This window comes from Nyctereutes procyonoides, unplaced genomic scaffold (genome assembly GCF_905146905.1).
Source record: "Nyctereutes procyonoides isolate TBG_1078 unplaced genomic scaffold, NYPRO_anot_genome, whole genome shotgun sequence".
Classification (NCBI taxonomy): Eukaryota; Metazoa; Chordata; class Mammalia; order Carnivora; family Canidae; genus Nyctereutes; species Nyctereutes procyonoides.
Genome location: NW_026575133.1, coordinates 33996322 through 34010067, shown reverse-complemented (window position 1 = coordinate 34010067; position 13746 = coordinate 33996322). Strand labels below are relative to the sequence as shown.

General features: G+C 56.8%; 1 protein-coding gene across 11 annotated transcripts in view; it reads left to right on the top strand.

Annotated features, from left to right (window-relative positions):
* The window catches only part of FARP2 (FERM, ARH/RhoGEF and pleckstrin domain protein 2), a 94375-nt gene that overhangs the window by 45421 nt on the left and 35208 nt on the right, over nucleotides 1-13746 (top strand). For all 11 annotated transcript variants that reach the window (XR_008667102.1, XR_008667101.1, XM_055346205.1 and 8 more), the window contains 3 exons: nucleotides 2029-2126; nucleotides 4129-4243; nucleotides 9447-9594. Coding sequence is in view for 9 of the 11 variants with exons in the window: in XM_055346205.1 (XP_055202180.1) it covers nucleotides 2029-2126; nucleotides 4129-4243; nucleotides 9447-9594 (361 nt within the window). In the remaining 2 variants the exon portion in view is untranslated. The remainder of the gene's footprint in view (nucleotides 1-2028; nucleotides 2127-4128; nucleotides 4244-9446; nucleotides 9595-13746) is intronic.

Below are 13746 nucleotides of genomic sequence, written 5' to 3'. Positions count from 1 at the left end.
TCTCTCTCTCTCTCTCTCTCTTTCTCTCTCTTTCTGTCAAATACATGAAATCTTTAAAAAAAAAAAAAAAAAAGGCAGCCCTCCTGAACCTGAAGCTGCCGTCAGCAGGGCCTGGAACTCACCTGTGCCTCCCACATTACCTGGCTCTTCAGGGCCTCAGGTGTGTGTGGTCTAAGAACGAATGACGCTGTGACACGCATGGAAGGTGTGATCACATGTTAAAAGAGCAGTTAACTCCTGCACCAACACAAATACCAGTAGAGCTTGGAAGAGGGTATATGGTGCACATCTGGGGACAGAGATGGGGTATGTGTTGCTGTGCTGTTTACTGATGAACTATAGTCTCCAGCTGAGCACAGGGTTATGCAAGTGCATGAAGTTCTCAGGACTCTCACCCATCATAAATGCACAGAGTACGCCCAGCTGGGAGAAGTGTCTGTAAATATATGGAGCAGAAATATTTTAGGTGATCTCTTTTGTGGCAGAAACAATTACAGTTGTTTCATCTGGACAAAAGATTATGGAAGTTTTCTTCTGTGTGTTTTATGAACTGACTCAAAACCCGAGGTCAGATGTAAGAGGAAAGAGAACTGTGATACCGCTGGAGTAGTAACAGCCCTTCCAGCTGCAGATGGATCCATCCCTGAATCACAGGCATGTCACAAACCTCTTTTTGGAAGGTTTCTGTAGAGCAGTATAACATCACAGAATCACAGGCTGTCAGCTGCCCTGAGATGTTGGGATCCCATTAGTCCGGCCCCCATTTTGTGGGTAAGGAGACTGAACCCCAAGGACAGCAAAAAGTGTTTTTAAGAGTGAACACAGAACTCATCGTCATTGTGTATCAAGCCCCTGAGATTTGACAAAAAGTCCTCTTTGAAGGAATAACTCTTTAATAAATATACCTGGAAAATAACATGAACTAGGAGGCTTACCTAATTCTGGGTCCTGGCTGCACGTCATGTTTCTGCAGAACTTCCTTTTTTTCTTTTTTTTTTTTTTTTTTTAATTTGTAAGAAATACACTGTTTATGGTAGGAGAAACTTCAACATAAAGCCATGTAAAAAGCGAATGTGCCACTTTGCTCCCTGCCCGCCGCACTGTCCCCAGAAGATGAATTCATAGCAACATACCAGTGGGCCAGGTCTCCAGAGCGATGACTTCACAGAGCGGGCCCACTATACAGACAGAACCGTAGGTTGCTTGTTTCTGTTTTGTTTTGTACCCGCATGTCCAGAGCGTGGCCCGGATGCCTTTCCTCGGCAGCTTGTGGCTGTCATCTCCCTCATTGAACGCCGCGCATACTTAAATTATTTCCAGGGTTTCTCTACGGTGTCGCTGCCAGTAAACAGCCTCGCCCACATATCTCTGTAAGCTCTGGAAAATATTTCTCCAGAAAAGTTCAGAAACATGAAATCACTGAGTTTGAGGGTAAGCACATGGACACTGTAAGAGAACACACAGCCAGCTGCCTCTAGAGCGTGGATGCCAGCAGGGGTTAGTGTCGCTTCATTCCCCAGCCCCCGGGTCGTACCCGGGATGTAGTGCGTGCTCAGTGGTTCCTTGTCGGTGGAGTGAATGTACGACTCCATTCAGGTTGCCTTCTCTGGGTACGGTCTTCCCCTCCAGGGGTGCCCGTCCCTCAGGTCCTAGCCAAGACCAAAATCCTCGGTCTGTCTAAAACTGTCATAGCTGTGTTTTAAATCATATCGTAATTGGATATTTCTGCTCTTTCGCAGCGGAATCGCAGCGTGCAGTTTTGTGTGTATAACAGAAGTAACGTGAATTTGTGAGCTCCCCCTTGAAGGCGTGGTGTGTCTGGGAGGCGTGTGCGGTCTGCTGTGCGTGACCCCGCCACTGAGCTGCCTGCCGCGGGCCTCCTGCTGCTTTGCCTCTGCTCCCGTCTGCTCTGATGTGTCCGGCCGCTGCTCTTTCCTGGGGCTCTGTGCTCTCCCGCGAGGGAGGCATGGGGGGTGTGCTCTAGAGCCTTTGGAGTTGACGCCTGTGGTGTTTTCAACTCCCTTCTAGATACTTGTTTGCCTTGCAACTTAAGAGAGACCTCCTGGAGGAGCGTCTGCCCTGCGCGGACACCACGGCGGCGCTGCTGGCATCCCACCTTCTGCAGTGTTAGTATCTCCCTGCCCCGCCGGGCACCTACGATTCCGCAGGGCCCACGCCCCTGACGCCCCTGACCTCCGGCACCTGATGCGCCCTCACGGTTGGTGCGTGTGGTGGGAGGTCGGGCCTCCGGTTTGCCCGTTTTCTCTGAAGATCAACGTCTACAAGGTGGGAGTCCTTGAGGCAGACGGTCTCCGCCCAGGAAAGAAAGGCTGAAGGCCGGGATCTGCAGCCGCCGCCTTCTCTGGGAACGTCTCCGCTGTGCCTGTCCGCGCTCTCCCCTACGGGCCTTCAGTCCGGGAGCCGACCCTCGGCACCCCTGGAGAGAGACCTCCCTGGGGTGAAGGCCCAGTTGTCTGGCGATGAGTTAGGCATCAGACCCTGGGGAGGGAGAGAGAACACCTGCCTCAGTATGTCCCACGCAGCAAGGGATGGCTCAGAAGAGCGAGAAGGAACACGGTGCAGGAGCTCCTAGCGCGGGCGGCGGCCTGCCGGGGCTTTCCGGAGCCCCAGCTGACGGAGGAGGCGGAAGCAGTGCCCCTGCGCAGAACTAAAGTTTCTGAAATTTTGAGCACAGGATGTAGAGAGTTTGGGGAGTCGTAGCAGCTAATAAGTATGTGGTTAATTTGTGGTTCACTTGGTCCCCACACGCCTCTGAGGGTAGCAAGTGTGATCACAGATTTGCCATCCTGCACGAGGGGCCGTGTCGCCTCTTGTTAGCGTAAGATCTCAAAGCGACTTTTTTAAGGTTTTATTTATTTATTCATAGACACATAGAGAGAGGCAGAGGGAGAAGCAGGCGTCACACAGAGAGCCTGACGTGGGACTCGACCCAGGGTCTCCAGGATCATGCCCTGGGCTGCAGGCGGCGCCAAACCGCTGTGCCACGGGGGCTGCCCAAAGTGACGTTGTTTGTTGGGTCTGACGTCTTCTCGGACGGGAGGTTTCCAGGGCCAGCGCGTGTCTGGCAGTGCCGCCCGCTCCACGGCTGTGCAGGGTAGTTATGATAACCCGTGGGACTGTCGCGTTCCTACTGCAGGGACCCGCAGTGACAGGGCCGCCAGCTGTGACTGTGAGCCGGGTCGTCTGCCGGTGGAAGGCAGCACGGGGCGGCTGGTGAAGCGCAGAGGGCGTGAGGCTCAGACACCGCCGCGGAGCCGTGCCGTGCCGTCCTGCTGCGGGGCCGCTGCGCCGGGGGCGGGACAGTCCTGGTGGGTGCGCAACACGCCCTTGGCTCTGGCAGCGTGCGGGCAGCTCTCCTGTGAAGCGGAGGTGGTCGCAAAACAAAAAAGCCGTGTACTGTTTAGGATTATTGGGCTGCAGCTATGACTCTTGAAACATCAGTGGCCTCAAGGTTCAGGAAATTAGAGACATTGTTCCTCAAGAATTTGAGAGGCCCTGAGGGGAAAAAAATGATCTAAAACACATTATCCGGGGAGCCCGGGTGGCACAGCGGTTTGGCGCCTGCCTTTGGCCCAGGGCGCGATCCTGGAGACCCGGGATCGAATCCCACGTCGGGCTCCCGGTGCATGGAGCCTGCTTCTCCCTCTGCCTATGTCTCTGCCTCTCTCTCTCTATCTGTGTGTGACTATCATAAATAAACAAAAAAAATTTTTTAGAAATCAAAAAAAAAAATAAGACACATTATCCTGAAACAAAATAGGCTGCCTGTTCCCGGTCACCACAGTCCTGAGGCACAGACGGGTAAAGTGGTCTAAGACCCAACAAATCCCTCAGGATAAGCTGGTGGCTCCGCGTTGGCCTCCCTGGGGTCCTTCACCAGCGTCCTTGTTCTTCAAAACTCGGGAAAAAACTTCTTTACCTGCCCTTAGGTTTGCCTTTTAATAGCTTAAGGTATGTGGAAACGTGAGGAACAAGAGCTCGCTTGAGCGCTGTGTTCTTCTACTTCAGGTTGGGATTTCCTCTGCCTCTGTTCACGTATCTGTACGTACGGACGCTTGTGCTTTCCTTTGCCGGTTAGAGTCACTGGCTGGTACGGTCTCGTTTCAGCGGAAATAGGAGATTATGATGAAACCCTGGACCGAGAGCACCTCAAAGCCAATGAGTACCTGCCCAGTCAGGAGCGCTCTCTTGAGAAGATTCTAGAATTCCACCGGAAGCACACGTGAGTGTCAGAGGCCGCCGCTGGCCCCCGTCGCCACACCGTACGATGAACGAGTGGGCTTCTGTATGGGAGCCGCCGCCGCCGAGGCTCCTGCACGCCTGAGCGGGGTCCCTACCCCAGCTCCTGGGGGCACAGTGCCACGCGGCGGGAGGCGAGACAGGACGTAGCGCCCTGACAGGAGTGACCCGGGGGCAGGGCAGCAGGGAGCCGTGCGGGAGCGTCTCAGCCAAGCCGTGTGCTGGGCCCCGGGCGCCCTGCTGCGAGGCGGGCTGCGGCTGGCGGGTGCCGGGGTAGCAGGCCCGGCTCCCTGCTCTGTCCCCGCTCGCTCGGGCTTCTCCAAGACTCGACACCGAATGCTCTTTTGGGGTGAAGAGAGGTGGAGGGGGGGCCGGGGCCAGGGGCCTGAGTCGCGATCTGGAACCCAGCAAGGGGAGGGCGGACGGGAGGGGGTGGCACGGCTTGGCCCAGCCGGAGAAGGGGCCTGCTGACGTGGGGATTGCCGTGGTCGGGTAGCCCTGTGGGGAAGCTCCCTGGGGGCCCTCCCCTGTCTTCATCTAAGGTTTGGGTCCCACCTGTGAGTCAGCCACTGCTGTGCCCGCCGGGGGACGGGCAGGTTGAACAACACGGGCCAAGCTCCCACCGGAGGACGTCACCCCTGTGGGGCCGTGGGCTTCTCCTGCCTTTGGCCACCCCCAGGTCCCAGGGAGTCCCTGTGCTGTGCCCGGGTGGGGGGGGGGCAGGCGCCGGCCGGACGAGGGGGCATGTGCTGCGCCGTGTGCGCCACAGGACAGCCGAGAGGACAGTGGGTGGCTTTGAGGAATTAGCCGCAGACGGTTGCTGCGGGGCGTCCCTGGCGGAGGCGGCGGCCGGGGGGCGGGGCGGGGGACAGTGCTGCTGGGACAGGAGGCCCCGGGTCCCCGCCTGACCTCCGCGTCCCGCTTCGGGCCACTCTTGGTGTCCGAGCACGCCAGGCCGAGGGAGCGGGCCGTCTCCCAGCGCGGCCTGAGTCACCGGCCCGCCCAGAGGCGACGGCCGCCCGCGGGAGCAGCGCTGCAGCTGGGCCGGGGCGCTGCCCTGTCACCGTCCCCCGGGCACGAGGGTCGGGATGCGGCTGGAGGCCAGCAGGCTGCGCGTCCCGTCGGAGGACAGGGCAGAGCCGGCGGGAAGAGAGCGGGGCCAGGCCTGCGCCGAGGGCGTGTGTCCGGACGGGGCACGGCCCCTTGGGTCGAGGCTCGCCGCCGGGCCTGGCAACCGCGAGGAACGAATGCTGCAGGCGCGAGAGTGGGCCCAGGGGCTCCGGGGCCCTGGGCGGGCGGCGTGGGCGCGTGGGCGCGCGTATTAGGTGTGTGGGCGGGTGGTGGCAGTTAGAGGAGAAACCGGGTGAGACCCAACCCTGAGATCAGGAGCCGCACCCCAGCGACGGAGCCCGCCGGCCCCCCTCACGGTGCTGACTCTTGTCTTCCACAGTCATTAGATGATTATTGCACTTAGTTTATTTCTTTTAATTGTTCTTTGTGGTGGGTTATTTTTTTTAATATTTTACTTATTTATTCATGAGAATACACAGAGAGGAGGGAGAGAGGCAGATGGAGAAGCAGGCTCCATGCAGGGAGCCTGACGCGGGACTCAATCCCGGGACCCTGGGGTCACGCCCTGGGCTGTAGGTGGTGCTAAACCACAGAGCCACCTGGGCTGCCCTTAGTGGTGGATCATTTTTTTTTTTCTAATAATACGTTTATTTTTTATTGGTGTTCGATTTGCCAACATACAGAATAACACCCAGTGCTCAATCCTGTCAAGTGTCCCCCTCAGTGCCCGTCACCCGTTCACCCCCACCCCCCGCCCTCCTCCCCCTCCACCACCCCTAGTTCATTTCCCAGAGTTAGGAGTCTTCATGTTCTGTCTCCCTTTCTGATATCTCCCACACATTTCTTCTCCCTTCCCTTATATTCCCTTTCACTATTATTCATATTCCCCAAATGAATGAGAACATACACTGTTTGTCCTTCTCCCATTGACTTACTTCACTCAGCATAATACCCTCCAGTTCCATCCACGTTGAAGCAAATGGTGGGTATTTGTCATTTCTAATGGCTGAGGAATATTCCATTGTATGGTCAACTAATATTCGACAAAGGAGGAAAGACTCTCCACTGGAAGAAAGACAGTCTCTTCAATAAATGGTGCTGGGAAAATTGGACATCCACATGCAGAAGAATGAAACTAGAGCACTCTCTTGCACCAGACACAAAGATAAACTCAAAACGGATGAAAGATCTACATGTGAGACCAGACTCCATCAAAATCCTAGAGGAGAACACAGGCAAACCCTTTTTGAACTCAGCCACAGTAACTTCTTGCAAGAAACATCCACGAAGGCAAGAGAAACAAAAGCAAAAATGAACTATTGGGACTTCATCAAGATAAGAAGCTTTTGCACAGCAAAGGATACAGTCAACAAAACTAAAGGACAACCTACAGGATGGGAGAAGATATTGGCAAATGACGTATCAGATAAACCGAGAGAACTTTCTTACATAGTGTGTGACACCTTCCTTGGGCCCCTGGAAGTGATCACACGCAGTCACTGAGTCAGATATTGAAGAAATAGGTTTTTTTACTTTTATCACAGTTCTTTTGGATCTTTGAGATTGAAGAAAAAAATATGAAAGCTGGCGTCTCAGTTCTTCGGGGCTGCTGTCTCCGAGCACCCCGGCAGGTGGCTTGTCGCCCACGACCTTGGTTTCTCACGGCCCTGGAGGGGGGACGCCCGCCCCGGAGGCCCTGGGACAGGCTGTGCGCTGAGGACCTGCTTCCTGCCTCACGGATGGCATCTCTCCCTCTGTCCTCACAGGGCAGGAGCGTCGGGGAGCTCCCTGGAGCCTCACCAGGGGCCCTGCGCAGCCCCCCTCCCACACCCTCCTCCCCCAACCATCATCCCGGGGGTCAGGCTGTGCCTGGGAAGTTGGGAGGACACACATTGCGCCTGTATCATCCGCCACACAGTTCACATCATCCTCACATGCACGACACACGCCAGCAGCTCCGACGTCCAGGCCCTCCCGAGCCCGCAGCCTGTCTGCCCGATGAGGTCTGGCTGGGGCTCCTGCGGTGGCCCGTCCTGCGGAATCCCCCAGGCAAACCTGTGGAATCAGGGCACCCCGCTGGGCGGCAGCCTGGGCTCGGCTCTCCCCTTCGAAGGGAGAAACTGGAAGAAGGCGGGTGACAGGTGCAGGGCCAGCCCACAGCCAGCGGGGCGAGTGGCCTTAGGCCTTAAGGCTCGGGAGTAATCCTCTTTGGCTCTGTGGAAGCCTGATGGAGGCCGTGGGCCCCCGCCCTCTGCCCTGCGGCCCTGACTCAGCGGCTGCCCCCCCCCATCTCGGCCACTTGGCCGCCCGCACCCTTCGTGGCCTCGTTCTCGGCGGTACGTGTGCCTGAGCGTTTTTCTGATCTGAAATTCCGCTTCCTCTCTGCTTCACACTTGCTTCTCTCGGGCGCTTTACCGCCAGAGTCGGAGGAGCCCAGCCGCACCTTCTGGACTTGCCTTAGGGATCGTTCCGCCACACGTCCAGTCCCCTTGTCGGCACGTTCTGCCCCCCCCCCCAAGACACGGACAGAAACACAAGGCAGCCCGATGTGCCGCTTCGTAAGAAGCATCAGCCCATCTCCCGTTTCCTCACGTCCGTCTGAGATCTCGCCAGAACGGCCTCTACCCTCCTCACGTCTCCACGTTCTGTTCACGAGGGTCTAGGGCTTCCCTGAGAAGAAAGGCTTCCGCTCTGCTCTCTTTCTTCCCAGTCCTCCCCGACTCCCCTTAGCTTCACCTCAGAACTCGCCCAGCCTCTGCCTGGCGCCCTCCTCCGAAGCTGCCGCAGTGGAGGCGTTAGGAGCGAGCAGGTCTCGGGGAACCTGGCCGCCTCGGTCAGTAGCCCACGCGACTCCTATCTCAGGGCCGGGAGTTCAAACCCCACAGAGGGCACGGAGCCTACCAAAGTTTAAAAAAATAAAAGGAATAAGCAGATCTTCCCCATTAGGACACCATTTGCACACACTGGGCATCCCTTCTTTTAAGGATTCTTGTATTTATTCATGAGAGACACCGAGTGAGTGAGAGAGAGGCAGAGACACAGGCCGAGGGAGAAGCAGGCTCCATGCAGGGAGCCCGGCGTGGGACTCGATCCTGGGCCCCCGGGGTCACGGCCTGAGCCCAAGGCAGACGCTCACCCACGGAGCCCCTGGGCGTCCCTGGTATTCCTTCTTAATGATTTATAAAATGGAAGCTGATGTCGGGTGTCCCTTTCAAACTTAAAGTGTGGAGGTTTTAGGCCAAGAATAGAAACCATGGAAATGGCACGACCCAGACAGTCACGTTCCTTACAGATCCAAACACCCGGGAGCCCCCCGGGCGGCACGGCTGGATAAGCCTTGGACGCTTGGTACCGGCTCAGGTCATGATCTCAGGCACCCTCCACCCCCCACGGTGTGCTGCCCCCGTCCAAGTCAGTCAATCTTAAAAAAAAAAGAAAAAAGAAAAAAAAAAAAAGATCCAGAAGCTGAGGTATCTGGAAGCACGAGGAAGGGCTGCTGCTGGAGAACCCCAGGGGCCGGGCTCAGGCCTTGGGTGGGGGTGGGGGTGGGGGTGGGGGCTCTGACCAGAGCCCTCTCCCGTCGGGGCGGCCGTGCCCTGTCTGAGCAGCGCCCTCCTGGACGCTGGTCCGTGTGACACAGGTCACGGGCTCCTCCCTGGGAGCGGGGCTGGACTGTGGACTTGAGAAACGTGCTTATTCAGTTTCATGATTTTATCCTTATAGAAGTATGTTCTAGCGGTAGGAATTGTACATTATGAAACTTTTTTTATTAAAGTATGGAAATGGGTTGAATGAGATGCTGGTGTTATCTGTGGGGCTTCGCGCGTGTGATGTTTGCGACCGTGTCAGTATTTGGGATGAGGTGCTCGGCTGAGCATCCAGCGAATGCACACAGACCCCCGTCCCCGCCAGGAAATGCAGCACAGGACCAAGGGAACGTGCGGGGCGCGGGTACGCTGCGCTTCTCGTGGGTGGAGAAGCCCACAGCGAGCGGTCCTCTCCCTGACAGAGTTTCGTTTTACTGCGTCTTGTCTTCCTGATAATTTTGCTCTGGTTTGGCTTTTTAAGACGCGAAGTTGCTTTCGGCGCTGTGACCCTGCCGTCCTTTCTTACAGGGGCCAGACGCCTGCCGAGTCGGATTTCCAGGTGCTTGAAATTGCCCGGAAGTTGGAAATGTACGGCATCAGACTTCACCCAGCCTCGGACAGGGAGGGGGCCAGAATCAACCTGGCTGTCTCGCACATGGGCGTCCTCGTGTTCCAGGTAGGGAGGGCGGCGCGCCGCGACCTTACACGCGGGCTGAGCTTCGGTCCTGACGCGTGAGGTCTTGGGCTTGGAGGAGGAACTCTGCGTATCGTCTGATCTCGCCTCACCCCGTGGAGCTGAGCGGTTGCTTCCTGTCCCCGGCCCCACAGCTGCAGGGCCCCTGCCCCCCGCCCCCGGGCACCTGGTCACCTGCCGTCTCCACGCGGCCGCCCTGGACGTGCTGTGCCGCGAGGTGTCTGTGGTCGTCGTGTCAGCACACGAAATAGAGCCGACTGGCAACTCTGAGGCTGAGGCGCGTGGTGACCGTCAGAACGGTCTTTGGGAATCTGCGTTAGTTGTGTATGGAGGGGCAGATGGTTCCAGAAGGGGCCACTGTGTCCTGCCTGCAGGGAAGCATGCGTGTGGCGTGGAAGGACTGAAGGCAGCTGCCAGAGCGCAGGCCCTCCGCGCCCTAGAGATGCTGGAAGGGCTCGCCTCGCCCTCTTGCCCGGGCCCAGGGGCCCCCTTGCTGCTGCGGTTGCCCCTCCTGGGAGCCCCCGGGGCTGGCCCTTGCGAAGCTGCCGGGCCCCAGTTGCTTGTAGACGCCCTGCAAAGGCCTGCTCGGCGCTGACCGCCGCGGGCGGGGTGTCTGGGAGTCGGGGGCTGCGTTAGCGGCCCCTTCTGCTGTGGGCTCCCCTTAACCTGGGGTCGCCTGATATGGCTGATCCAGGCCCCCATAGTCAAGCCACACACGTGTCCTCTTTGTCTTTTCCTTTTTTTAACTTGGGCATCAGATTTCAATTGCCTGTTGGGAAAGAAGGAATCTAATTCTGTAAACAGGATGTTGTTTGCGTTCTCCTCTGCTGGCGGGGGGTGGGGGGGGTGGGGGGGTGGAGACCGCGTCAGGTGCACCCGGTGAGCTCATGGAGCCAGGGCCTCCCACACCTGCTCACTCCCATGACCACTCCTTTATCGTGCAGAGATAAAAATCACACATCTGTCCCAATCTGCCGGGTAATTTTTCCAGAAAAGGATAAATACTTATAACTGGAAGAGGTTAAAAGCAGGGATTGGAGACTTCAGATTAAACACAGTAGATGGTATTCATTTTTGCTCCTTCAGACCCCCACCAGTAGGACGATGAAGGAATTTTTTTTTTTTTTTTAAGTTTAAACTAGTAAGAACAAAGACCCGAGAAGGAAACCACAGAAGGCGAGTGTCAGCTACGTTTCAGATGTTGGAAAACGGGCAGATGAGTGGGGAAGGCTGAAACCCACGGCCTGCTGGAAAGGGAGCGGGGGGCAGGCTGCTGTGTCCCCAGACGGGAACGTGGGGCAGCCCTGATGGCAACTGGAGCTGGAAACAGCCTGACTGCGTCCGGGAGGGACAGGTATGGGACACCCTGTCCTGGGGCGGCTCGGATGAGCGACAAAGTGCCCCGCTCAACGCGGAGGGTGAGGGAAAGCCTCTAACCTCCGTGTTGCCACGGGCCCTGCCCGTCTCTGCTCCCCTGGAGAGGTGGCCAGGCTGACCTCGTGGAGACAGGAGACTGTCCAGGAGTCCACCTGGCCTTACGGGAGCCCGGCAGGTGTGGACGTGGTGGCTCCCCCCAGCCCACATGGGGCCTCCAGCCAGCATTTCAGAGCCTTCTCCAGACTTCCTTTCAGAAACACTTTCAAACTCACAGCAGAGCTGTAGGACTGAGAACAGCACCTAGACCCCCCCTCCCCGTGTGCCCTAACTAGACTGCACCCGTTCCAGCATTTCACACACGTGCTTTGTGGTTGGTGCTTCCCTCTGGCCTGCTTCCTCACCCCCGCTCCGTGTGCACGCACAAGCACACGTGAACACGCAGGCACACGCAGGCCTTCTGAAGCATCTGAGGGTGAGTTGCAGACTCCAGAGCCCTTGACCCTGAAGGCGTGTATTGCTAAGACTGGAATACTCCTTACCCTTATCACGGAGGCAGCTGGTGCTTGGTCGTACTCTGGTCTTGTCAGCCAGCCAGGCGGTGTCCTCCTTGCTGTTGTCCCAGTCTAGGACCGGACACGGCACTTAGCTGTCTCGCCTGTTGGGTCCTTGGAGCTGGAGCATTTCGTTTTTCCTCATCTTTTATGACATTGACAGTGTTGAAGAGCACAGTCCTTTTTATTTTTATTTATTTATTTTAATTTTTTATTTATTCATGATAGTCACAGAGGGAGAGAGAGAGAGAGGCGCAGAGACACAGGCAGAGGGAGAAGCAGGCTCCATGCACCGGGAGCCCGACGTGGGACTCGATCCCGGGTCTCCAGGATCGCGCCCTGGGCCAAAGGCAGGCGCCAAACCGCTGCGCCACCCAGGGATCCCCCCCCTTTTTATTTTTAATAGGATGTTCTCCATGTGTGGTTTGTCGGCAGTTTTCCTGGGATTAGGTTCAGAGGACACACTCCCAGCTGGACTGCTACCCAGGTGGTGTCACGTCCTTGCGGGGTCACGATGGGGACACCATCCAGCCTCATTGGCGGTGTGAATCTTGATTCCAGCTTTCTAGTTCTTCCTAGTCTTAGTTACTGTTCTTATTTATTGTGGTTACTAGTTTTTCTCTTTCAGTCGGTAAGCGGTTGGTGAGAGACACCTTGAGACCTTACAGTTATCCTCTCACCAGGCTGCCCCTAGATTTCACACCCACTGCACCAGGTGGCCCCAGACTCGTGCAGTCCTGGGGCCTCACTTTTAAACTCAGGCCGATAACCAAGGATCACCAGAAACTTGAGGAAATCTATCTCTTCAAGGAAAGATACCAAAGTAGTGCTCAGAAGAAACCGCCTGTGCCAGGAATGGAAGGAATGCAGAAACAAACCGTATAGGATCCACAGGGGATTCCATCTTTTATCTGTCCGACGGGCAAGACCCAGAAAAGTGCTTTTACACTGTGTCATGCTCGTGAGGTGTAGGGATCAGAAGTGTAAGACTTTTTTGTCTTATAATTTTAGATTTTAGCCCTATTTGTAGTAGTAAACTATTGGTAATTGACCACCAGGAGGCTGGCTCGTCCATATTCTGGAACATCAAGCAACTGTGCAGAGACTGGGGAGGCTTCCTGGGCCGTGGCGTGTGGAGCGCTCCGTCTGCTGCTGCTCGTGGGGAAAGAGGGAGGATCGCACACTACCTAAGTAAACAGGTGGCGCTCGGAGCCACTGGGGAGGCAGCTGCAGGCTTTGGCAGCGGGCGAGAGGGGGCTTTTCCCTGCTGGCTCACCCTGGCATCCGGAGGCTTTGAACCTCGCCGACGTCTTACTGTCTTACATTTTCTGAAAAGCCTCACAGAAGAGAAAACCTGCATCTGTGAAACAGGAGACACAGGGAGGACAGGGGTGCTTGCAGATCTAGACATGTGGTCGCAGAGAGGACCACGCTGGCGGGGGAGGCTGTCTGGAAGGTGAAGTGGAGGAAATCCTCCAGATCGAGGATTCACGTTGCGGGAGGCCCAGAGGCCACAGCCCAGAGCAGCGGGGAGACCGTTACAGAAATCACGTGAGGAGCGTGTACGGAACTTAAGGCACGAGTGTCCATATGGGAAGTGTGTCCACCACGTTCCTAGTACAGCCGACGAGCAGAGATCCCCGCGGGACACACCAGCAGGAAATGTCAGGATGGGGAGAGGCCCAGAGAGCTCCCAGGGCGAGAGCGAAGGAAACGGTACCGGGCTTGTCAGGGGCAACACCGGCAGCTATGAGACGATGAGGCGGGCAGTGGTGCGGACGAAAAGGAAATCCTTCCCACCCGGGGCCCTTTGCCCCACCCAACGTGACTTCTGTGCAGAGGAAAGAAAATAATTCTCCAGATACACAATTCTTCAAAGGTTTGACTCCTGAGCACCCTGAAAAGCACACGCGCAGCGGAAAGAGCAGACCGGGAGCGGCGGGCAGGGAGCCCCGTCAGCATGCGAGCAGCATGGAGAGACGGGCTTCCCGGGTCACAGCCACTGAAGAGTCTTAAACCCTGTAGGGACGGGGCGCCCGCGAGGCCCAGCTGGTCCGGAGCTCTGTGCTCAGTGCAGAGTCTGCTTGGGGTTCTCGCTCCCTCTCCTTCCGCCCCTCCCATTTGTGTGGTGTGTGTGTGTGTGTGTGTCCCCTTCCTCTCTCCCTCTCTCTCTCTTTCTCTCTCTCTCTCGCTCTCAAAAATAAAA